The sequence below is a fragment of the Epinephelus moara genome, chromosome 5 (assembly GCF_006386435.1).
Source record: "Epinephelus moara isolate mb chromosome 5, YSFRI_EMoa_1.0, whole genome shotgun sequence".
NCBI classification, from domain to species: domain Eukaryota; kingdom Metazoa; phylum Chordata; class Actinopteri; order Perciformes; family Serranidae; genus Epinephelus; species Epinephelus moara.
In genome coordinates, this window is record NC_065510.1 from 36,501,592 (window position 1) to 36,527,815 (window position 26,224).

The following is a 26,224-nucleotide window of genomic DNA, read 5'->3' on the forward strand; positions in this document are numbered from 1 at the left end:
TGGTTGAAATCTGTAGGCTGCTCGCACAGCGTGCTGAATGATTAAAGCCTATTTTGCTCGCTCAAAACTATTTTTAGTCGCAAATGCGCGTGCCGTGACGGACGGATCGCCACACTGCCGACATTTTATTCCGCCTGTCACGGCACGCCGTTTGATTGCGTTATCAAAACGCTGCTATTATTCGGCCTTGCTTTTAACTTATTCCACCGAATACCCAATGTGTGTTTTTTTGCAATATTCGGCCGAATATATTCGGTTACCGAATATTCGGTGCATCCCTAGCGGCAATGAATAGGACCAAAGTGCAGTTGACAAGTGTTCACTGCTAGCTTTATATCATGCCTTTATGGGTTAAAAACATTTAATTATTGTGTGAATTTAGCAATAAGAGTTTTGTATTCTGAAAGTCAAGACTTTGTTTAGTTAAAATCAATCAAAACTCCAAAATGACCAAATATCAGGATATTAACATAAATCCATGTTTATCTAGAAATGATTTTGATAGAGCAGGCCACATATATCACAGTCCAGCAAAACAGCAGCCTCTGTGACACAGCGTCAAAAACACTGTCCTGGGTGTAAATGTATGTTTACTCCTGCACTGTGTGTGGTCTTGTTTCTTACCAATGGCAATGGGAGCAAACAAGGTCGAGACGAAGAGCAGGCATCTGGTCCACATGACGTTTGAGGTTGACCTGGAAGTAAATATGGAGGTACTTCCTGCTGAGCCCAGACGGTCTTGTGGTGAGCTGTTTTTCTCACAGCTCAGTGTTCGTGACACCATACAGGCCTGCAAAATTGACACACAGAGAGGATTTGTTCACTTGGATGCTGAATCTAAACAAGTCAAGATGCCTTATCTCTGTGTATTGGACATTTACACACCTGTGCACATGCCTATGCACTCTGTATAACACGCACTATTTATATCTCCTAGCTGCTGATGCAAGTATCATCAGCAACCATTAGACCTCTAATTATTCCATTTGCTTTTACACTGTGAATGAATTTTCACAATTTCAAAGAAATTGCAGACATTTATTAAGTTTATCCAGCACTTTCAGCAGAGAAGCAACAGCAGCATTTGTGCCTGTAAAAATCATCTTTTAAACAACAAATCAGCTTCCTGATCGTTACAGATAAATGACTTAAACAAAAAACAATTATTACAAAGTTTACGCAGCAAAGGAAAATATCTCCCAGACATCCTGTTACTCTATTTACTCATGGCAGATTGATGTTTTAACAAACAGCACTTTACTAAGGTCAATGCAGCTTCCTGCAGACATGTCACAGAAGACTAGACAGTAATCAATAATTATCTTAAACGGTGCTGAGAGAAATACAGAGAGCATGGAATGATTAAGAAGCGTAAACGGTTGTTGTTATAATAACAACACCAGCCTAACAAAATATGAACCAACATTATGGAATATGTAGAGTATCAGGAAATGTAAAATTAGAATGGTGGACAGAGCCTTCCTATCGAGACTATTTATAAGTGTACTATCTATAGACATGTCAATCAATGATAAGTATGAGATGAGGTCAATAATCGTCAAGCTGATCCCTTAATTATGCATGTGTGCACACTACTAGATGGCAAACAATGTGCTTTACGTAACTCACAATAGCTGAGGACCTATTTCTATTTCCACAGGCATTTGTTTGTGGTACAGCCAAGTAGTTCATCCATCATGATTTGTTCTTAAATCATGTTTTAAAGTATCAGATAATCTCCAGGCTGTTCTCATGCTCTATTCGTACATCTTAAATACACACATGACGTGGTCACATGTTGCAATGATACGTTACAGGCCCAGAGAAAAAGGAGGAAAAACAATGACATAGTATAGATAACACATAGAATCAACATGCAAAAAAAAATCGACATGTGAAAAGATATTTTATATATTTTTTCACATGTCGATTTTTTTCCTGTTAAAATGTTCTAATAAAGGAGAGATAGAAAATATTGCAATATCTTGTGTGCTGTAAAGTGGTTTGAAAAAAATGAAATCGGAATTGGTCAAAATCAGAATCGGCCATCCAAACACTGCAAATCAGAAATCGGTATCGGCCAAAAAAAATTGTGATCGGTGCAAGTCTACCAACAAGGTAATGAAAAGAAGCATACCTGACAACACGGTGCAGGAAGATGAGAGAATATTGTTTATGTGGGTAAAACTACGGTCCATTTGACGAACAAAGTTAGCTAGCTTTTACCACCGACTTTACATAATGATATTCACAATTTGGATTACTTTTAATGAAAAATCATTTTGAATATTTTGATTGATGGACCCTTAGGGACTAAAGGAATATATAATCCAGGAATGGACACATATTCGGATTTCCTGGCCGCTTCAAAGGTACGGAGTCGCTCTAAATCTTAACGAATTATACTTTGATGCTCATGGTTTTTGTAAAATGAACTGAACAATTGAATTATGGAGAATCTAACCAAGCTAACAACGTGTTAAATGTCCACACTGACATTTTTAACATTTATATTCTGATGTGTGATGCCAAGCCGCTTAGAACTAACATTATCTTAAGTGGTGGCAACCCGGTGGGTTTTAATATTCTAGAGCCAAGACTTTGTTTATGTAATATCAGACAAAATACCACTGTTCTGGACTCTGCTTCATTACTATAACGTTAAGCCTTTATTTCTAATTTCAGGGATACAAAGAGGGAGGGAGGGAGAGCAGCAATTAGGGATGCACCGAAATGAAAATTTGTGGCCGAAGCCGAACCCGAAGCCGAATATTATTAAACGCTTGGCCGAGTACCGACTACCGAATATCATTGTTTAGTTTTTCATTAGTTTTTGCAGATGAACCCCCTCCAGATTAGTGTTGTCACGGTACCAGAATTAGGACCCACTGTACGATACCAATGAAAATATCATGGTTCTGAGTAGTATCACAATACCACAGCGAAAATGAGGCAGATGTGCNAAACCCACTTTTTCAACCAGAAGGCAGGTTGGGTTGGTAAACTGGTGTTTAGAACCGTGTGACATACATGAACTTTGAGTCATTTTAAGGCAGACTACGTCGTCACCATGTTTCCTTTCCTAAACCTAACCTAAGTAACTGTACTTACCTTAACCTAGCCTACATGACTTTACTTGCCTAACCTTAAGACACCTAACCATGCTTCTTTTCCTAACCCTAACTTAGGTAACTTTACTTGCCGAAACCAAACCTATATAACTTTATGTGAAGTACATACCTCATGGGGCGCAAGTTCCATAGATATCATACAAACTGTTGTATCAGCATATGTTGTTATCTCACATTATGCTGTAACTGTTTCTAAAGGAATCAAGAGCTGTTCTGATTTTTGTAGCATTTACAGCTCCAGTACAACTGAGATGATACTGAATATGAAACACTGACAAGAACAGAAAAATTTGTATAAATGTATAAATGCATATTTCACAAGACACCAGACCATATGCTGAATAATCTGTGAGCAACAAATCTGTGAAGGAAATTAAAGCTAAATGCTAAATGTTGACCTTGTAGGGGAAAAAAATAGAAAAATGTTTGCATAATGATGACACTGTCTGTATTAGGTTTCACTTCACTTGGAATTCCGCATCAGCATCAAAGTGTGAAATGTATTGATGTTCCAATCTAATTGTTCATTTCATGGTCTATCAGCGATAAACAATTAATAAGCGGATGGTCTGTGAGATTAGTTATAGCAGTGACACACTGGTCTCCTCCTTTTTTTGTAGACTGATTAAGCTGACCAGCATTGTTTAATCACTCGCTCACTCATCCAATCGATCAACCGACAGTGAACTCAATCAATTTCTTTTTGCTCTCCCAAATTCACTTTTTAACTATGACAAACAAGGATGTTTACCCATTTTTCTGTGTGACTCCGAGTTATGTGTTTGTATCATATATCTGACGTCTGCAGAGGGGTCATTGCACATTTAGTCATTATGCAATCGTCCTAGTTGATGTCGAATAAACAGTGTTTTTCATGTGAGTAGTTCAAAGGTAACAGCAGTCGTGTTTTGTGCCTAAATGTTCGCTATTCTCAAGGGAACGTATTCCCAGCTCCAAATAAACAGGCATGTAGTGTTTGTGTGTGTGTGTGTGTGTGTGTGTGTGTGTGTGTGTGTGTGTGTGTCAGACTGAAAGAGAGAGAGAGAGACTGCAGAAATTTGCAACAGCCGGGGACAGATGGAGTAAAGCTGACAGCCAGAGCCATGGGAAATACATCATGTGTAACAGAGACTATTGATCAGTGTGACCATATCATTTTGGCCCAGCAGAGACTAAGACAATAGCCAGCTATCTCCATCATGCCATGCTGTGAAGGCAAATAGCAGCTTTGGTACAGTCTCTCCCTTGGATATTTTTGGAAATCTACAACTACTGCTATAAGAATATCAGATTTTTTTTTTCATTATTTATAGAAACTGTCAAAATGACACAGACCTTCCCGTAACCACCGGAGACATACAAGATATGTATAATGCATTCTCTGAACATCTCCAATGACAAAAAGCCTCACGCTGCAGACAGGACAGATAGACAGATATACCCAGAGGCATATGTACACTGTAGAATGTGAATCTCGAGGAACAGACTCATATCAGAGACAAACAGTATGATAAGAGCTGTGTAGTCATCTGGGGGTTTATTGAATCTGTTCTTTTTAGGATGTCAAAATAAATCAATGAAATTGAAAATCTACTTAAAATTATTGTGATAAAAAAGGCTCAAAATTAATTGGAGTAAAGTCAGAGCACTTGTAGGAGACAATTCTTCTTCCGGCATAAAATAGTCAAATACAATTTTATCCGCTCAGTTCATTTTCATTTTCTATACTTTTAGTTCTGAATAGTGTAAAATATATTTGTATTAAGCAGGGTGGCAACTAATGATTAGTTTTTATTGTTGATTAATCTGTTGAATATTTTCTTGATTTATTGATTAGTTGTTTGGTCTTAAAATGTCAGGAAATAGTAAAAAATGTCTTGTTTTGTCCACAACCCAAAGACACAAGGACAACTAGGCTATTTGAAGAACAATGAATCGCCTCACGTTAATACAGACACATAACACATTAAGACATTATTGTAATGTTAACTGTACTGGTATTAGTCTATGTACTTCAGGTAATTAGTAACATTAACAGTAAAATAAGAAACCAAAGTATATTCATATGTGACTCCTTAACTCTCTACTGACCTAATTTTTAACAAGCCCATACTGCATCAACATAATCATGTTCCTTGTTCAGCCACCCCATTAAACATTTTTTGATGGCGCCACTGCCCAAAGATCTTCAGTCATAGCCTCCTGTGACCCAGCGATTCACATTTGTCCTCTGTGGTGGACCTGACAGTAAGGCCTTTATTTTAAACACCATGCATGCAGTCTATTTAAGTTCTGATGTACTATGAAACATCCTGGACCCTCTAGTGATATAACACACATGAGGCTGTGCCCAACAAACTATCCTCTGTCTTTTCAAAAAGGATGGAATTGCAAAAACACACAGTATGGCATTTAGGGACAGTGATCAAATTTTCAAAGATATATTGTTTCTGTTTTTCATAAGGATGTTGTTTTTTATTTATGAGAGTCTTAGCAATATTATATTAAGATTTTAGAAGTCTATGTTAAATTTAAGCCTTTCAAAATACACATTTTAACCCATGTCCTATGTAAGGGGCAGTGGGACATGCTTCTTTTCATTTTCATTCCCCAAACTTCAGGAAACAGGAAAAACCCCAGAGCCAGGCGCTAGAGCAGGATGTTAATGCTCAAAAGAGGACATATCATCTGACGAGGAGCCTGGGGGAAAAAATAGAGACAGCCATGCAGCACCCATTTTGGATTAGAAGTGACATATAAACTAGGGTTTTGAAGTTTTGGTTAGTCAACACAGATTCAAAGAAGGGTAAACAGATTATTTTTCTTGTGCACACGCACACACACATACGCACTATGTATAATCACTTAAAACCATGCACAATACCGTCAACATTAGTGAATTTAATCATATTATTTAAATGTACTTTACTGGAATGTCCTGCGGATAAGATTGACCTAATGTTCACAATTAAGGACACGTTTTAAACGTTGATTAAAAAACATTTTTTTAAAAATCGTTGTGATATCTTACATCCCAAATACTTTAATCTTGTAAAAGAAAATCTAAATATTCCGACTGTTTTTTTTTTCTCCCAGGTCTTAAGAGGATAAAAGAGTAAAAGGACCAGAAAATATTCACATTTTAGAGGATGGAATCAAAGAATTTGGACTTTTATTTTAATTAAAAACATACTCAAACTCATCATCAAATTATTTGGCAAGTCATTTATTAGTGAAACCTAATCCATTAATTACTGCAGCGCTAGTATCAAATGGAAGCTAATTCTTTTGGTTCATGCTCGAAATACAACCTCTGATTTACTGACACACGTCTCTACAGCCCCATTTGTCTGTAAAGGACTGAACTCCACTGGGAGGAGGAAACACATTTTATCTACCATTTCTTCTCATGAGTTTAACAATCTAACAACGCTGACCTGTGGATTGTGAGAAACGCCATGGAAATGCTGTGCATCTTCAAAATCTGAAGTTTCTCATATTTGTACGTGACCTCTATTTAACCAGGCTGGTCCCTTGATATCAAAATCTATTTTTCAATAAAGTGCTGGTCAGAAAGGCAGCATAGTTTTGTTCCGCAAACCAAAACACAACCAACAGAAGGAAGAAAAGTTAAAAAAAAAAGAAAAAAAGAGTAAGAGTAAGGTCTTAATCCCACGATTCAAAACTGCCAGTTTGGATCACCTCGGGCTTTCTATCAAACCCTCTTCAAAATAACCTTGCATGCTGCACTCACAAACATATTCCATTTTCTCCATATCAGCTGCTGTAACTGATTCCATGGAGGGTGATTTCATATCTGCTAACAGTTTCTGACAAATTTGTAATGGCACCAAACTGGTAGAATCACAATAGACTTTATTCCTTCCCCCACTTAAACAACTCAACAAGCTGCCCCGTTTTTGATTGATTGGTCCCTAACTCGGTTGAACATGAGCAATCTGACCAGCTGTCCCCAGCTAGACACAGGAGGCATACACTGACATATGGCTGGACGCCACCAGCCACAGCATTCCACTGTTCCATAATTCAAAAGCTATTCCATCACCCCGTATGCTGCACCACCATCTCACCCATCAGTTAATTAACCCTCTCGTTTCCAACATGCTCGCGGTGCCTTTATCAGACAATAGTTGCGTGACAGCCTGGAGCAGACCAGGACCAGGACTAATCTAAACTCAAATCACTCAAGTTATGTTCATAATTCAGCAGCCTGCGTGCTCCCATATGTTCAGATAATGACGTCCACATTGTAGAGACAATGCTGATCGCCTGAAGCATTGCCCTGTGTCTCTAACCTGTTTCCTTCCATTATCTCAGTGTGTTGATTGGTTAATATATTATACATCAACAGGCAGCAACGGTGCTAATTATCAGGACATATGCGATGTGTTTACACCCCATATTCATCAGATGATTGTGCACATAAGGTTTGGCAAACATGATATCATGCCCCGTCTGAACCCACTCACAGTTGAAATGATGAAATAATCGAGCCATATATTTTAAATGAACTCAATATTTCCTATCCTGAGCCAGTTATATCCCTTCAGAGACCCTCCCCGGCAGATAAGCAGCATCTGCATAAAACTGAGCAAAACATCAGCGACAGTAATAAGCAGGATCAGACCAAAACAAATAGCCGTCCCTGGATCAAAGTCCTATACCTGCTGTTTCTATCCATCTCAGTCCCAGTTCTATCTGCTCGGCAGACTCCTATTAATTACTCCAGAAAGACAAACATTTTTCTTCCTTTCAGAAACCAAAGTTTATCGTTATATAAAATTCAAAACATCTGTGACAAATAGAGTTTTTAAATTTAGATTAGATTAGTGTGATCTTATCAAACAGCGAGTTAATTATTTCTCAATAAAAACCTATTATTTAGCACCACGAGGACAATCTGCTCCCCAAAAGCGACTTCAGTGTTTTACATTTTCCTGCCCTGAATCTTCCTTTGCTACAGGGTCGGCATTAACAGGGCTGTTACCGGGGCCACAACACTCACAGACTATATTGCATGCATCCATGAACTAATTGATGTTGGGCTGATTCTGTGCACCGAGGCAGCCTGACCTTACTTGTGTGTGTGTATATGTGTGCGTGTGTGTGTGTATAGTCCCCTAACGAGAGAGTCCTTCCTGTCACAGCACTCCTCATTCGGGGATTCTCTCTTTCACTAATGAGTGCTGACCGGACTGGGCTACCTTGTCAGCGTCTATCACGCGCACATACACGTGCACGCACCCTCACACACCCACACGTTTGCACACACACACATGCTTATCACTAGGAGACCAGATGCCCTACTCCCTCAGCCTCCAGGCAGAGACTCTCAAATACACCCATGCTGCGTTTGGAGTCTACCCTGTGTGTATGCCTAAAAGAATATCATGGGCGTGTGTGTGTGTGTGTAGAATTCAGAAAAAAATGTAGATGCTATACAAATTTTAGTGTTTTGTACTCCATCTGTAACTATGCATGTTGTCCCTAATTAGCAGTGCCGGACCTAGCACATCTGCCGCAAGTACCGCCAGCCCCCACCCTACCCTTAGCCCCCAAAAAGATCTAATCAACACAAATAAACAACTTAACTAACAAACTATGACAATAAATATCAAACATTAAGAGAATACAGTATGTTCAAATTAGCAAATTTTGCCCTCCACTTGTTTTTGTATTGCACCATGGACGACTTTTGCCTTTTCATTTTCTCTAACTGTAATGCTCTCCACATGACCCCAACCATTTCCTGTATGTTCGATTTTTTTAATTTAAAAAAGCTACATATAGCTGCCATGTCGCCTACAGGAAGATCTGACACTGCTAATTTGAGTGAAAGCAAACAAGGTGGGGTTCTTCAGTGCTGACAGTTTTTAAATTCAAAATGTGCATCATTAGTTTAACCCCACAACTGACCCTTCGTTAATCCTGTCTTCAAATGCAGGACTTGTGGAATTCGAGTTAAACGCCTTGCCTGGGGCACATGTTTTAATGATACCTGTCATCTTGAGGGGTTGGAGGGAGATAAACATTTCTCCCTAATTCTAAACCAAAATCGAACCCTGAAAAATGTAGGGGTAGCTACCTAGCTACTGAAGGTATAGCCTACTGAATGTGAACACACGCTATGTTTTCTTTTTAATGATTATAACAGTGAATAAAGACCTACCCTGTGTTACAGGAGGAAGTAGAGGGAAACAGGAACACTTTGCCGATATTCAACCAGCTTTGTGTCATCGCAGTGTGTGCAGATGAACGATGTTTAGCTCCCCGTCCATGTGCCTTGGTGGAGTTCTGGGCACTGGCGTCATGGAAGCACACACACAATGTGATGACACTCAGCTGGTTAAAAATCACAGAGGTTTCATTGTCTTCTTCCTCGATCACCAGTGATGTGGTGGTTCACTTTTACACAGTCCTCTGTAGCCTATAGTTTGGCTTTAGCTTCCTATCTTTATTTTTTTGACCTGTTTTCACTGCTGAGTGAGTTTGACATATTGGATTTATCCTTCAAACACATATTGTAGACCCCTCTGTCTGCTTCTCTCTGAAATAGCTTTTTAGTTTTTCCAAAAATTTGATAATAATTCTCCAGGGAGTGCAGGTGGTGACAGCGTGGGCTCCATGCTCGCTCCAACCATACAGTTGTACGTCATATGGCTCCAACAGTTTAGCGAGGGGTTTATTCAAAGAAATTATTTGTTAAAATATTTGTTATTGAAGTGCAGTCAGAGAAGACATTTGATGTGTTTTTACAAAAAAGAAAGAAATCAAAATACGTTGATGCATACATCTTCAAATGTTCTCTTATAAACATACATATTTAGTCACACCAATTTGTCTTGCAGTCGGATTTAAGTGGGGAAGCTCAGCAGCTTATGCATTCTTTTTTCCCTTGCCATTTTTCTTCATTTAGTTTTTCTTCACCTGTTCTTTTCTTCCCTCTATTTAGTCTCCTCAGTTGTTCATTCTTTGCTCTGTTGGAAAGAACTCTGAGCAGAACAAAGCTCAGGGGGCCATGCAACGTGTTCAGTAAAATGGCATGTGTCCGCCAAGCTACGGTAAATTACCTTCAGTTGGCTTGCTAGGGTAGGTTTAACCACCGTGGACCATTTCTGTGTTTGTGTGTGTGTGTGTGCGCGCGCCCGTGCGTCTGTGTGTGTATGTGTGTGTGTGTGATGGAGAGGGCTGGAATGAGGCTGTGTGGGTGACAGAGTGTGAGTGGGAATGGGTAGTGTGGCAAATTATCATCAGCTCAGGTAGACGGGCTGGGAGAATTTTGATTAGAGTGACCATGCACACACACACGCATAATCACACACTTTCAGGTAGCTAATTTGGCAGTGAGGAGCTGAAGAGATGACTAATCAGGATAGAACCTGGTGGGAGTCTGGCCTGTGGCCTATAATGAGAGACAGAAGACACAAGTACACAAACAAACACATGCGCACACACTCATACCACGCAAGGCTGGGCAATATGGAGAAAATCAAATATCAAGATTTTTTTTGACCAAATACCCTGAAATCGATATTTTGATGAGATTGTAGGGTTGACAGTTGGTGCCTCCACAAAATATTTATACAATGAGATTTTTGATAAATAAACATCAGAAGTATGGATATAATGACTAAGTGGGTAAAAGCACTTCATAGAATAGCGAGAACAGTCTTATAAGCAGTGGCAACCCTACACTATTTTTAAAGAGGTGGTCAGATGGTGCTACTGAAAATTTTGGGGTAGTACACCAAAACCGAAACCCATAACTGAATATAAGGAATTCACTTACACTGTTGTATCATATACGCTTGTAGAAAACTATACCAATATGGAGTCGAAGTCGAATGGAGTCACCTGACATAACCCTAACATATTTTGGTATCTTAGTTTGCAGTTAATGTTGCTAATAATGCGGTATGCATAGATTAATTCCAGCACAATTAACATTTTGAGTTCCACAACAATCCAGTTTCAATGTGTTTGTATCTGTTTTCCATGTTAGGTGATTCATTGTTTTTCAAAATGGCTGGTTGTCATTTTCCTAAAGAAAAAAGAACAAAAAACAAACACATGTATACAGCTTTAACTTATAAGAGTACATGATTGCTGCTAGGATGATGTTTTTTTTGTAGGCTGACACTGAAATTAGCATCGCCCCGGATTCCTCGTCAGAAAATCAATAGGATTTTTCCATTGAATTATTTTGGATTATTGCAGAAAATAAGCTCTGCAACAAACAAAAGCTTATGATTCTTACACTTTTGCTCAGCTAGATAATCGTCACACTAATCTTGAGTTTTGAAGCGTAAATTCACTCTCCAGAAGGGAAAAGCTAACGTTAGGCTATAAACAAACGACATCACATAAAAGCTTCAAAATCAACAAGTGAGGTATTCACTGACATATTTTATATCATAGAACAAAACTCAAAACTTTCCTTATTTCAGGCATCTAAGCAAAAACCCACTGACTTAGAGATGAGATAACTGGGAGTGCTAAAATGCTTACTCATTTGCGGGTTTTAGAACTCATTCCTGGAGCACCCCATTCACTGGGAACAAGCCTTATCAAGTTTAGGGAAGACTCATGGGTACCCATAGAACCTGTTTTCATTCAGATATTCGAGACCCCTTTGTAAAAGGCCATGCCAGTTGTTCTCTTGCAAAAACTTAGCCTAACTGTGCAACATTTTTTATCCCCCTTCCCAACGAACTTTGCAAACATGGTTGGTACCAATGGATGCCTTATGAGCATTTCACAGCCTCTTTAAAATAGTATTTGGAGGGCGGGGGCAATTGTATTGGGGGCCCATGACTATGGCCTGGTGCCACTGTAGTACAGCCTTTAAAACCCAGAAAAGACAGCACTTACAATATTATGATATCCAAATTCTAAGATGATATCTAGTTTCATATCCTGATATCAATATATATTGCCCTGCCCTAATACCATGTACAATACCACCAAAGACCCACACATACAACATGCATACACATACTATAACAAGTGATTTTGAAAGCCCACCCTCTGTGCTTAAGATACTGATTAGCAACGAGTGGCCCCTCAGTGTGACCAGAGGCTGCAGGGAAAACATACTGTCAACTCCCGACAATATGGATGTCTTGACATGTCGGCCACAACATGTATCTGTACTGTTGCATGTGCTGGGCTGTTTTGGGGAGTGGGGGAGAGGGGGAGTTTGCGTACAAGCCCCCTCGGACCACATTAAAATCACAATTAATAATGAGTCAATGTCACATGTTTGTGCTGACCGAATCTTAACTCAACGAGACAAACAAGTCACGTCAGCTTATGTCTCTTATTTTGAATCTATATGTTTGGCTGGTGCAGCCAGATGCAATATGGCTGCTCCCACCGGCTATTTTCTAACATACAGGATATTCACACGGGCAAATGCACACGTGTGTGTGTGTGAGTAGGTGGGTGAGGGGCTGGTTCACTGTAGGAATGTGCACAATTGTCACTGTGCCCTGAAGACAAGTGGCCTGGCTGGCAATTTATTTCATACAGCACTGGTTGTAAATCCTTTGTGCGGCTTCACAGCAAAGAACTGCAGAGTGTAGCCTTAAAGGTATAGGTCACCCCCACATCATTGTGACATGTTTTGGTCATTGTGGTCTCAATTCAATATCCCCAGTGAGAAATGAATTGCAGCAGTTTATCACTGTCTAGCCCTGTGTCATATAATGGTTAATTTTATAATCCCCCTAATCGTTGGTTTTAATTTTCTCATTGCGCCTTTTTTTTTTTGCTTTATAAAATAATTTAATCAAAGCATTTATTCTGTTTTAACATGTTGTGATCGCAGATAATGGACTGTGACAGAGCAGAGCAAGGCTGTATCTGTGCTCCTTTGTATTAAGCATGAGAAACATTTTTATTTCAAAGAGAGCTATCCCTTTAAAATCATTTTCCACACTAAAATAGTTCAAAGCTCTTGGCTGCGCACCTCATCCTCTCCCTCCATGTTAGACATTCTATGCCCGTCAGAAAATTGCGTCTGGGGAGGCTCCGGCTTTGACCGGACCACTGCTGTTTCCGCATGGCTGCCTCTGGCTGCTCTGAGGACGCTCCCAGAAATCCGATGCACCGAAACCACCCTGAAAATCCACCGCCGACGACCTCGTCTGTAAGGCACTGCTGTTTTGATTCCTCACCGCCTGGCGGCTACACACCACGCTCTGTTCTGCTCTGAACTTTCTAATGCTCCAGTCTAATCAACTCTACGCGCCCTCCCTCCCTCATGAGACAAGACGGGATAAGGCGGAGATGTGCAAAGGAGAATGGAGCGAGGAGAGGGGAGGGTTGGGGGAGATGAAGGATATGAGAGGGGGGAAGAAGATAGAGGAGGAGATACATGGATGAGGTCAGGAAGGAAAAAGACTGAGGATGATAGAGATGGAAAGATGGGATAAAGGAGGAGTTACAGAGGCATGGAGACAGAAAGGATAGAGGGAGGCAGCAGGAGAGAGAGGGAGTGCCAAAAGCGATCAGAGTGAGTCGAGGAGAATTTTAAAGCAAGTTAATAACCTAAGGCATCTATCTTTTCCCTCCCTGTACCCTCAGTACCCTCAAATACTGGGGCGAAAAAGCATAAAACAGAAAATGCAGACATCAGATAGTGGTATAAAAAGATGAAGGGTCAAATGTGACTCGAAACTATACTTCCCTATGAAGCCAAAATGTGATAACTAGCTACAGTGGACATGTGCTCAAGTTTGAGCTGAGAATAGATTGCGACTTTCTGACCTCTGTTTCACCATATACCAATGATCATGTCATGAACAATAAAAGAAAACAGCCATAGCCTTAACTAGAGTTAATTTACAGGCTTTTTCTGGCATATAATTCCATCATTGTAAATAAATTAAATTTTGCAGCTCCTTAATGTTAGTAATTGGTGTGTTATACCCAGGCCCCATCATCACGTGGTGCCCTTTGGCCCAAAAATACTTCTCCCATTGACTTATATGGCAAAAGAGACATCTGTAAATCAGTAAATAATTTTTTGGAAGCATCAAAACCCCTGCGAAATGACAATAATCAATATCACGATTGAATCTGTTTGGTCTGATAACAACTGTAAAGATGAGCAGAGCCGGACAATTGAATCATTTTGTTCCCATTAAAGTTAACAGAGCCCAAAACTCGAAGGAGCCAGCTTGCTCCCTTGTGCGCCTTCTGTATTGGGCGCACAATGTGGAAGCATTACCAGTCATCCAGGTGATTTTATACGAGGCAGTTGAACTTCATGCACCACTGAGCAGCTTTCCTAGGAATGAATTGGGACACACCTCTAATCCTGTATCCAGTTCTTTTAATACATTCATGGCTATAATAAATCAAATCAATAAATAAAGAGTAAGTAGCCTCATTTTATATAATAATGGAGAAAAATAACTCCAAACAAACTAGCTCTGCCAAATGCTAACTAGCTAACATCAGCATTCCTTTGTTTGTCCTAACAAGTGTTGGGGGTTATAATAGTTTATTACTTTTTAGCAGTAATGAAGTAATGATTTTTGGGTAATATGATTACATTTTCAGTGTCTCGTAACGCGTTACCATCAAATAAACTGTTTATTGTTTTTATTTTTCATTTATCCAGTCACTTCACTTCCGTTTTACGCTACATTATAAAATGGTGCCGGCGATCGCGTGCGTTATCATGTCCAGTGTGTTTCCATATATATACCTACAATTTGTCCCGTTCTGCTTTTGCACCCTAAGGTTGCCTGAAAGAAGCAGAATAAGGAGCTGGCCTCTGGTTTGTTTTTCCTCGTCCCAGTGATCAGCACATCCGGCCTGGGTGATGTTAGTATATGTTGGATGTGTTTCCATTCACATCCCCTACAACTGCAGAGCAACTCCGGCACACAGTCCCGTTCTTATGCAAAACTCTTTCTCCAGTGCTGCTGTAGCTGACCGGCACACTGGGAACCAATAGGTGAGTCCTTCAGCTCTGCAGTATTAATTTTCACTCCTTATAGTGACTTGATCGCACGCCATTCTGTTTGTTGTGTTAACCTCGACATTTGTTTGTTGTGTTTCATATCATAGGCCCACAAATATTTATCCATATCTCATAATTATCAGACATTGATCCTCTGCCTGGCCGTCCCTGTGTCCAACTTTAAGAACTTTAAAGTTGGACTTTAAACTTTAAACTTTAAAACAATCTAGACAATTTGAACTAGTAATATGTAATACATTACATTTTGAGAGTAACTTGCCCAACACTGGTCCTAACGCTGATTTTATCTCATACATTTTTTGTTTTCACACTTTAGACCCTTTTTCCCTCAAATTCCCCAGAGCGCCTTCACAGCTAGCCTCTGCTAAAGCTAATCTGCAGACGTTTTCAGACACAATTCCTATTATTTAAATATACATTTCGATGCTCCATGATCTTGGTTTTGATTGATTAATTGATTTATTTCTGGAAGACGATAAGACCGTAATCCTAAGGATGACATGCTAAAGTAAAATACTTATTTCCAGCATGGTTATTATTTTGTTATACCACATAAATGAGGTTGTACCCTTATCTTCAGTTGTAATGAAGAAAAAACACAAGATAAACTACTCCCGCTAAACACTAACCATCCCCATGTCAGCGCGCTTTAGATTGTCCAAACACAGAGTGCAGCATCTGATTTTTCTACTTTTTTAGCCTTCACACTTCAGACCTTTGATCTCAACTTAACTCTTTCTCTAGTTACTGCTGCCTGCCTTTAAGAGGCACTATAATATTTCATTATTATTATTATTATTGTTATTATTATTATGTTAAGACAATTCAATTGTAGCAAATAACTGATTGTAATTACCAATCATCATTTGTCATGTTAGAGCAGGTTGATTAGTGCAACGATTTGCAGCTAATGGCAAAGCAAGAAAAACAAATCGAAAACAAATAAATGAATGCACAAAACACATGAAAATACCCACACAAGCACAGTCATACTTATGCCCACACACGCATGTGCAGCCTTTCAGTTGTGCGTGGCAGTGCAGCAGACTAACCCATAAGGGGGGAGTTAATGGTTTACAAAACAGCCTCTGATACAATCAATTATGTCAGCTAGAGATGCAGTGATGTTGATTCCACTGCCACTGCTGTTGTTTTCCTCCCTTTGATTCATCTGTCTTCTCCTTCATGCCACCCTTTTCTCTCCCCCGTCGCCATCTCCCTCTCTTCCTCTCTGTCACTGCGCTCTGAACCCAGTACTGTCACAATGGATCCGTCAAAGCCATGCCTTAAAGCCAGCAGCGAAGTTTGTGTGTGTGCGTGATTGTGTTTGCAAGAGAGAGAGAGAGAGTGTTGTCCTGTACAGTACAGAGAACAGCCACCTCAGCAGCGAATGATGCTGCATCAAAGAGGAGGCAGACAAACCGGCAGGATACGACACTCGTGGCCTAGATTTAAACCCTTATGAAAGGGCTGGGCTTGGTTAGCAGGAGAATACACAACGTTCACATGTATCCCACTCTTGTTTTTTTCCCCAGCCTTTTCTTTAATTTATCATTATTTTTTTCAGATCCGTCCTCTTCCTCCATTCATTGTCATCCCCTATTGTTATCCTTCATCCACTCTTGTTTACTTAAATGCTTTTAACTATTCTTCCCTCTGGCTGCCTTTTTGCGTCTTTTCTCTCATGCTGCCTCCTCTGTCCCTTCTATCATCCGCCCCGTCAATCCAGCTCCCTCCGCTGCTCTGAAAAGAAGATTAAAAATGTTTGCCGTCTTCAGGTCCGCTACGCTCATTGTTCTCCATTTCAAACTAACCTCACATTAAAGACTACGTAAGATTCTCAGGACCTAGATAATGAGTTTCCTACTGAGGCGGTGTATCTTTTTGTTCCTTTCCCAAACACTAGATAGAAGCCAATACTCTCCCAGATACACACAAACTTCCCAAGATTTGTTCCGAATCAGCAAGTTCAGAAAGTCCGAATGTAGATTCATATTTATAAAAAAAAAAAAGTGATTTCTGCATAAGACATTAGGACCAAACCTTTGCCTCTTGCATTACAGAGCAGATATGAACTGTGTGTATCAGAGTCGTGAAATATTTATTCAAAAAGGCCTTTCTGAGGCGCTTACTGGGCCCTGTTCATAATTTAATAATGCATAAGCACCAACACTGGTATATAAATATAAAAGGAGGCACTTAACGCTGGATTGTCTTACTGCTGAGAAAATTGCATTTAAAACACAAAGAGATCTACCTAAGAGGAGAACACATTCATTTGCACACTGTCACCTTGACTCCTGCATAAGGAAATGCACTGGTGAATGCAATAAAAAAAAACAAAAACATTTCCCTCACAGATTTGGAGTAACATTAACACTACAATCTCTTTGAGTCACTTTGGCGCCTGAGCAATGATGTGTGTAAAATGTCTCATGACAGATGTCCACAGTGATATGGGAGTATTTGTCAGCAAACATTTTTGTTAGATATTACATTTTCACTGTCTCTCTTTGGAAACAAAATCGAAAAAATCTTAAGTGAAGAGGAGATTTTCTTCAAAGCTTACTGGGATTGAAGAGGTTGAGACTGTGGTGAATCAGCGAGAGGAATGTACCTGGAACATTAAAATATAAAAAAATGAAGACTTATTGCTGTTCCCTGCTGGGCTGAGGCTGAGCTTTACTAGTTTTCAGCGTGTAGGGTGAGGAAAAGGTTCGGCATATCATCGGATTTAGGTTCAAACCTTTGTCAGCCTCGTGAAGAAAGCTATAAATATCACTCATGTGTCATCAAACATACATTCATGACCTATTTCAGGGTCATTCACCCCCCCCATGTGCATTGCATGCGCTATCTCTATAATGATATTCAGTGGTGTTTAAAATGCAAGCCTCTAAGAACCACTGTTCCGTGATTGCGAGGCGACTAGGTTATTCTCTGCCGCCGCACACACCACAACTGTTGCATTTTTGATAAGCCGTATCCATCAGTTTTCCAAAATAGCATAAAAACTGACGATACAATGAGCTCCGGCAAGGATGTATGGGTGGTGATTTTGAAGCAATCAATGGAGACAGCAAAGGTAAACACAGTGCTAAATGTCAGCGATGGTGATTGCGCTGCCACAATATCATCTCGGGGCGGGAGACCCAAATAACCAAAATCAATAATCTAATCATTTCATATTCAAATCACGCACGGTAGAGGTCTGGATCTTATTGCAGTTTCATATCCCTGGTGTGCTGATGTATTCCAATCAACAAACCAGAGCAGCCAGATACATTGAAAATACAGTCATTCAAAGGAGCGGTGGGCGGACCACAAATGTTACTGTGTATTTCCATTCTGTAATAGATTTTTGAATGTTTATGGTTTCCTGTATCTGATGCTGATGTACATGTAATATGCCATAATTCATACACAGCACGTGTTGTTGTTGCTTTATATAATGCTACTGCAATAATGCCTAAAAGGGCATTGCATACATATATCTATTTTACATTGCAATGGCATGTACAATAGATATATTTGATGCACTTCAAATAAGTTTTATACACAGCCCCTACAGCCCAGAGAGGGGTTTTTTCGAACTTGTCAAACAAGATAATTATCTTGTGCGCACTGGATAAATAATTTGTTTGCACAAGATAAAATATATCATCATCTGGACTTTAAGGGCTTCAGGTGACAAATGTTTTCATTACATTTTGTGTCTATATTACAAAATGCTTTAAATAATGCTATTGCAGTTATACCTAAATGTACAACAGCAAAACGGCATGTTTAATAGATACATTTGATGTGCCTCAATAAGATTTGTACAGGGCCCTTCAAGTCCCAAAAGGTGATATTTTTTTAATGTTGTGCAAACAACATAATAACTCATGTGCACAAGATACTAACTTGTGTGCACAACATAATGAATGTGTTCGAACACACCCATACAAAACAAAACAAATCACATTTTGGCACATTAGTGGCTCCCAAGTTTTGTATTAAAATGACATATACAATACATTATGTTACATTTTGTATTTATACTAAGTGCATTATATAATGCTATTGCAATAATACCTAAGCACCTGTGTTCACATACTGCTTTTTTCTCAGTGTTGGCCTCTTCTTTCAGTTGTTCTCTATGAGGAGCCGCACCCAGCGTCTTTTTTCAGAGCGCGCCGCCTTTTTTGTGCGGCCGCTCTGAGTGCTTTAATTTAAAAATGTCTGCTGCTTCTTTACCTAGGCTACAGCCTACTGTCACAACTAAGACAGAAACGCTCATTTTTTGGGAGCAGATTGGTCGGCAGACACTGGATGTTACTGGTGAGTGTTGTGCTTTTATCACCGTTATAGCTTTGTATGCTTGAAGTGTGTCAACCCTCTGTTATTGTAGCATTATGCTAGCTACCTGGCTAATGTTAGTGTCAAGATATTGTTGTCATAGACACAAATCCTATGCCCAGCACGTCATTAAAAAAGGCGGCAACAGTTTTTTTATGAAGTGCTGGGATGAAGCACTCCTTAGAGCCCTGTCACCGCTATTCTGCAAAAAAAAAAAAAAACAACACTATGTGGGCACAAGCCACCCCGAAAGGTGGTACTAAGGTACCATGGGCACAAGCCACCCCGAAAGGTGGTACTAAGGTACCAACTTGTGCGCACAAAATAAGAAGTAGTATCTTTCCAGACTTGGAAAGGTTTCATAGTTTTGTATTAAAATGACATATACTATATTATATTATATATTACATTCTGTATTTATATTACAAAGTACAGAAATAGTGAGAGAATGTAAAGTTACAAAGCCCAAACAAAAGAACTAGGGTGTGCAGAACTATGTACACTCCTTGTCTCATCAATGCTTAATTGAGTCAGTGAGAAATATTTGATCAAAAATTCATCTTAAGCTGCTCAGATCTCATATTCGGGTTGTAGCTAGAAGTCTTGAACATCGATTCTCTTTCGAAATTGTAATTCTGGATAGACTCCAGTTCTGATAACACAAGCTGAACGCAAGGGTCACATATAGATGCCAGTAGGGGTGTGAATCTTTCCTTACAATAACTGAGAATGCACACAGAGAGAACATTCACAGGATTTAATTCTCCAGGATGGATTCATTTATTTATGTTACTGAAAAGTCAAAATCTAAGCCAACACAGCCTCCATCAAAGGTTGCCACAGCAACACATATGCTTTCACAGTATTTACCAGCACAATAGATTCTAATCTTTGACCAAGTCATACATCTTTTCTTGAACTAAATGTTGCATAATGCAGCAGAGTGAAGTAAAGTGCATTTATGTTTTGACATTTATAGTTTTTCTTTCATTCTCCCAAATGCATCAAATAAACAGTATCTGACTCACCAGTGCCAGCAAGAATGGAGTTAACACACGCTTGTAATACTTCACTAACTAGTGTTTTTCCTGGAATCTACGCTGAAGCACCTAAATAGAACAACAAATCTCTACAGTATGCGATAGGGATAATTGAACTGGTAAACAGACACATGGAGGGAAAACATCTGCGAGTGCATCTGCTCATCACCACACCAGGCCCGTCGGAAATCTACATTCACAATATACCGTACTCCACTTTACACAATTAGCACCGGTTCGTAAGCAGAACACCACAAATATGAGACGACACAGTGGGGAAGAGAGAGCGATGGCAACTGCCGTAACTTGTTTTGCTTCACACAGGCTCTTCACACAAATAAGATGGCTAACCCTTCCAGGAATACAGTGGCCCTAAATAGCTGCTTTCTTCCAAGTTGTTGACAAAGAGCATCTCTGTGGGCTATTCCCTGTTGTCATATGTGTGTGTGTCTGTGTTGTAGAGGGTGTGTGGGGGTTTGGATGGCTGCACTCAGGTGGCGATGTATTTGTGTTTGTAAGTGGTGTACGTGTGAGTCTTTGTTTATGCATTTACGTCACTGTGTATGTGTGTTTGATGAGGTTTGTGTGTAGGTGTGTGGGTGTGTGTGTGTTTGCTCCCCTGGTGCCCTGTCTCGATCCAAGGAGGGGAAAAAAAGAGTGCGTAAAGGACAGACTGGTATCTTTAGCACAGTCAACAGGATACTGAGCCACCAGGCAGCAGCAGACAGGGTAAAATTGCATGTATCAACAATAAACAGCAAATCTAAGATCAAGGGAATTTACCCTGACTGTCACCAATGCAGTACACCAAATTAGGAATGAAATCGTTAACACTCAAAGCAACCGAAAATGCCGCGCATTTGTAAGCTATCAAGTCATAAGCCTCATTTAGCGTGGCTCATTGACTAAGAAAGAACACATTCATGTTTGCATGAATGGCTGAGGGGGAGTAGCTGAGAGGAAGGAAGGTCAGGCCATATTCACACATTAACACAGTCACACCTGGGAGCTGCGTGGCGCAGCCACACAGTCTCGCACTATTGGGCACCGAGCTGCTCCACTGGAACAGTTAAAGGTTAAGTGCCCAGAGGTCGCAGCCCTGATGGTAGTTGTTGAGGGATTTAAACTGCCAAGGATTTTCACAGCTACTGTACTACTCAGATTTTAAACTGTGACCTTTCAGTCACAAGCTCATTTCCTCTGAGCCTATCTGTTACTGCAGGTCAATACATGACTGGTGGGGCTAAGTGTGGAGATGTTGTACTGAGATAGTCAGGTCGTTTTATACTATTGTTTATGAGCAGAGATTTGTACCCCTTTAAGACAGAGAGATAGAGAGATAAACCAACAGTGTGAAACAAAGAGCTATCAGTTTGCTATCATATATTACAAAGAAAAACATCAAGTCCTCATATTTTGAAAAGCTGTTGCAGATCCTTTTCTGTTTGACAAATCAACTTAATTATATTTCAGCTTTAGTTGATATTGTTACTGCAATAATAAAGATATCTTGCAATAATAATATATTTAATATATAAATATGGCAAATGTAAACTCACACAGCTTTGAACATTAGTTTGATTACACACCAAGTGGCACATTTTAAACATATAAAACAAAGGGCCTTATCATACACCCAGCGCAAAGCGGCTCAGCACAACTGTCATTGTTAGTTCCAGTCCGACGCAGTTGTCATTTTTACAGCTAGTGCCCACATTGTGTGGGTAGCAAATATACTTGTGCCTATCTGTGCATGTGCTTCTTTCAATGAGGTGTGGTCAGGGGCACTGCTATTTTAAAAGCACATTATTCAGATAGTAAGATGCCCCTACATAGGCGGGTTCAAAGTGTGTGGGATATGTGGATGTGTTGCCTGTGGGTGAGATATCATTGATGAGAAAAATATTAATGACATTCTCTAATATGTGAACGTAGCAGAGAGCAGAGCAGAGCTGCTGTCCGACACCCATTAAGAGAAATACTGTTTGCATTTACGCATGAGGAGCTGTGCGTCTTCATTTATTAATTTAGAATAGGGTTGCAACAGTATGACAGTTTCACGGTACAATAACCATCTCAGAAAATTAGGGTTTCACAGTTATTACAGAATTTATATTATTATCAGTCAGAATGACCCTTAAAAGAACAAAAATGGAAGGGTTAATGTTGGTTAAACAAACCCCACTTTAGAAGTCAAGTTTATAACTACAGTTTTTTGTTTCGCTACTTAAATGTCCCACAATATTTGCTGCTGTGACATCACTACTCTTAATGCATTACGCTCAGCAGAAAACTGTTCGCTTTTCCAATTTGCCGAGTCTGTCATGTAAATAGCACCACAGCAGGCACAGGAACCACTGGCTTTAGGGAATGGCAGATGACACTCTCTTCATGTTACACCCAGAACACTCCTATGATTAATTAAGGGACTAAATACAACCCCTTTGCCCCTTGCGCCTTACTTTTGGCCCAGATTATGCGCCGTTTAACTAGCAACAGCAGAAACTGATACACCCTAAATGCACTTGGACCATGCACTTTAGACCATGTGCTATATACAGTAGTTTAAATGGCCCAAAAACTTCAATGCCTAATTTAATTGTAGTATGTTTGAAATCATGACAAAAAGGGTGTAAATCACATGTTTTATATTATTATATATTATATATTCCTCGGACAATACACACTATCTACTGATATCACAAAGTCTGCCATGATTCGATTTCAGTTTGATTTAATTCAGGGGCGTGTGATTGATATGAGAAAATGTCAGTAAATATCCTCATTGTCTTTTTCTTGGCTGCCTACCATTGTCTGTCTAGTGCTAGGCTGCTAGCACTGTTTGAATGTTTAGAAAGGAAGTGCACTTGGACAGAAATGGTGACACAGACATGCAATGGGAGTTTCAATAGAAAGGTGTATCTTATATATTAGGATATGCATTAATGGTTTTACTTTGCATCGATCGTATAGGATCGTTGATCATTTAATCGATACATCGATTCAGACTTGACAACAGACAAATTTGCTGAAAAACAAAACATAAATACCCCATTGATTACAATACGGGTAGGCTTCATGTGCACAAAACAAAAAAGTAAGTATGTAATATTATTAGTCTTTTATTACAGCTTCTTCATAATATTTACCTTAAAAAACAACTTCATTATGTTCTTATCATCATTAAATGATTCAGTTGAAAGTCAGTATATGACAGTATCGATTTAACACCCGGCCGTGATAGATAGATAGGTGGATCATCTTTTTGACTGATGTTTAGTGGTTACCCTAGCAACTCTATTCTCATTTCTCAATTTCCTCCTCCATTACAGTATCTTCCAGGTCTAGTGTTTCAGAGACATCTGCCTCATGCCCAGCCCTGGGTGTGTTTGCGTGTGTGTGCGTATGCTTGTGGCTGTGTGGGCTTGTGTGTGTCTGTTTGTGTGCACGCGTGCATGTGTGCACACAAGGGAGGGAAGGCTGAGTCTAATTGCACAGGCCCATCTGCTGATTCTGGAAAACAGGCTTGCATCTTACAGACACAAACATTAGAGACAAAAATACACAGGCTCAGACAAACACACAAACAGACACACACACAGACACACACACACACACACGCCACAAGTGCCTGCCTCAAAGCCTTCAACTTGGACCCCGAACAATCTGCACCCATTCTCTGGCAGCTGTGTGGACGGCATTGACTGGCATGGTTTACAATATGGACTCTATTGTCTTAGGACAAAGGCCTTTCCACTCAAGGCAAAGGTCACATTATAAGACAATAAGCCTGTATTCATGGGGGGTTGCGACAGGGGGGCAAAGGAGAGTGTGTGTCGGTGTATTTGTGTGTGTGAGTGTTTGATATCAGGTGCAATTTGTGTAAAGGCTGCAACAGCTAGAATTTTAATTATTTTCATTGTATTATGCTCCAAATATCGCTTTAAAATGAATTCTATCTCTTTTTTTTATCATTAAAGCGACAGAAAATTAAACATTTCTTTACCACTTTTATTCAATGATAGTTTTACCAGTAGTTTAAAAAAATGTTCTAATTCAGTTTCCACCCAGTTTTCAGTTGCTGTATTGTTACATCAGTATGAATACACCATGTCCAGATGAGCTTTTATCTGCATACAGTATCTGCTCATGCATATGTTTATTGTTCTGCCGTGTGACTCGCTTTACACGTAAACGCCGTTTAACCAATGAAACTGATACATATTGTATTTCAATCTGCGCTCTCATTAGTAATGTGGCAAATGAAGGTTGTGCGTCTGTGCATGCGGAGCGGGAAACACCTGTTCCACACATCCCCCCATATGAAGAATGATACATCCCCTTTCCTGTTGTTCTTTCTTTTCACTTATTGTTACAGAGAAATAAAGACAAAATGCAGCCCTGATATCACAGAATTAGATTTCAAAGCAAGCATTCAGTTATGAGAGTCAAGGAAGGAAGGCATGCCGAGTGACACACACTGGGACAGGAAGTTCATTTCAAATGGACACACAAACTCACCACATTCGCACACGAAGGCTATATCATTAAATACATTAAAACTAAAACATATAATAATAAGAACAAGAACAAGAATAATAAAGACAAACAAGTGTTTTAGCTTCAAGCTCACTAAAAAAATAATTTAAAAAACTAACCACAATGACACGTGTATAGATTACTAATCAAGGTTACTGGGCACAGACCAAGGGCCCTGGCCTTCATCTGCAAAATCTCACTCAAAATACCGACAAGGAAAAGACTCAAAATTATCCCAGGCCAAAGAGACCACAATGAAATGCAAAGGAACTGCAAAGAGACACAAAAACTAGCAAATCAATCACAGAGACACAGACTAACCTCGAAGACAAAGAAAATGATCAAAATAAGACATGAAACAACCACAAAGAGACACAAAGCTACTAAAAAGACACAAGATTAAATTAAAGAGACACAAAATGACTACAAAGAGACACAAAACAACCAAAAAAGACACAAAACAACAACACAGAGACACAAAAAATGACTACGAAAAGGCAAAAGCTGCCAAAAAGACACAAAATTACATTAAAGAGACACAAAATTACCAAAATAGACATAAAACAACCACAAGCAGACACAAAACCACAAAAAGATGCATATCAACAAAAGAAGAATGCAAAACAACAACAAAAAATATGCAAAACCACCACAAAAGTCTGTGTCTTGCTCCTGTGTAGGAAAGGTGGTGAGGCCTTTTGTATATCTGTGCCCAGGGCCCATTGTCCTCCCGTGCACTCACATAACCTCAGTTGCAAAACCTGTTCAAAAAATAATACTAAAACCCGGTAAAAACTACGCTATCTCCAAACTAGTTGGCCTTTTGATACAATTAATATTTTTTTAAAGTACTTGTCCCACACATGTCCTTGTGGATTTCTTTTCATATTTTATTAACATGGTACAATGCTTGAGTGAAACGACCTTGGCCATTAAATAGATAAAGCCTAACTAACTACACTGCAAACTTTCAAACCACACAGCAGAGGAGGGAGAGAGAGAGAGAGAGAGCGCACTCATTCACATTACTATCAGCCAGTTCCAATCAATTAAGAAGAGGATCCCACATGAAAACACAGCCTCAGGGTTTTTACACAGCAAAGATGCAACATATTTCTCCTCTCACTGAAAAACTGATACAACCGGGATACTCTGTC

The 26,224-nt window shown here is 39.6% G+C and overlaps 1 protein-coding gene across 1 annotated transcript in view; it reads right to left on the reverse strand.

Moving 5' to 3' along the window:
* Window positions 1-26,224, reverse strand: part of adgrl3.1 (adhesion G protein-coupled receptor L3.1) — a 174,475-nt gene that overhangs the window by 134,248 nt on the left and 14,003 nt on the right. Inside the window, exon 3 of the mRNA XM_050044160.1 lies at window positions 625-790. Coding sequence (XP_049900117.1) covers window positions 625-784 — 160 coding nt within the window. The 5' untranslated portion in view covers window positions 785-790. The remainder of the gene's footprint in view (window positions 1-624; window positions 791-26,224) is intronic.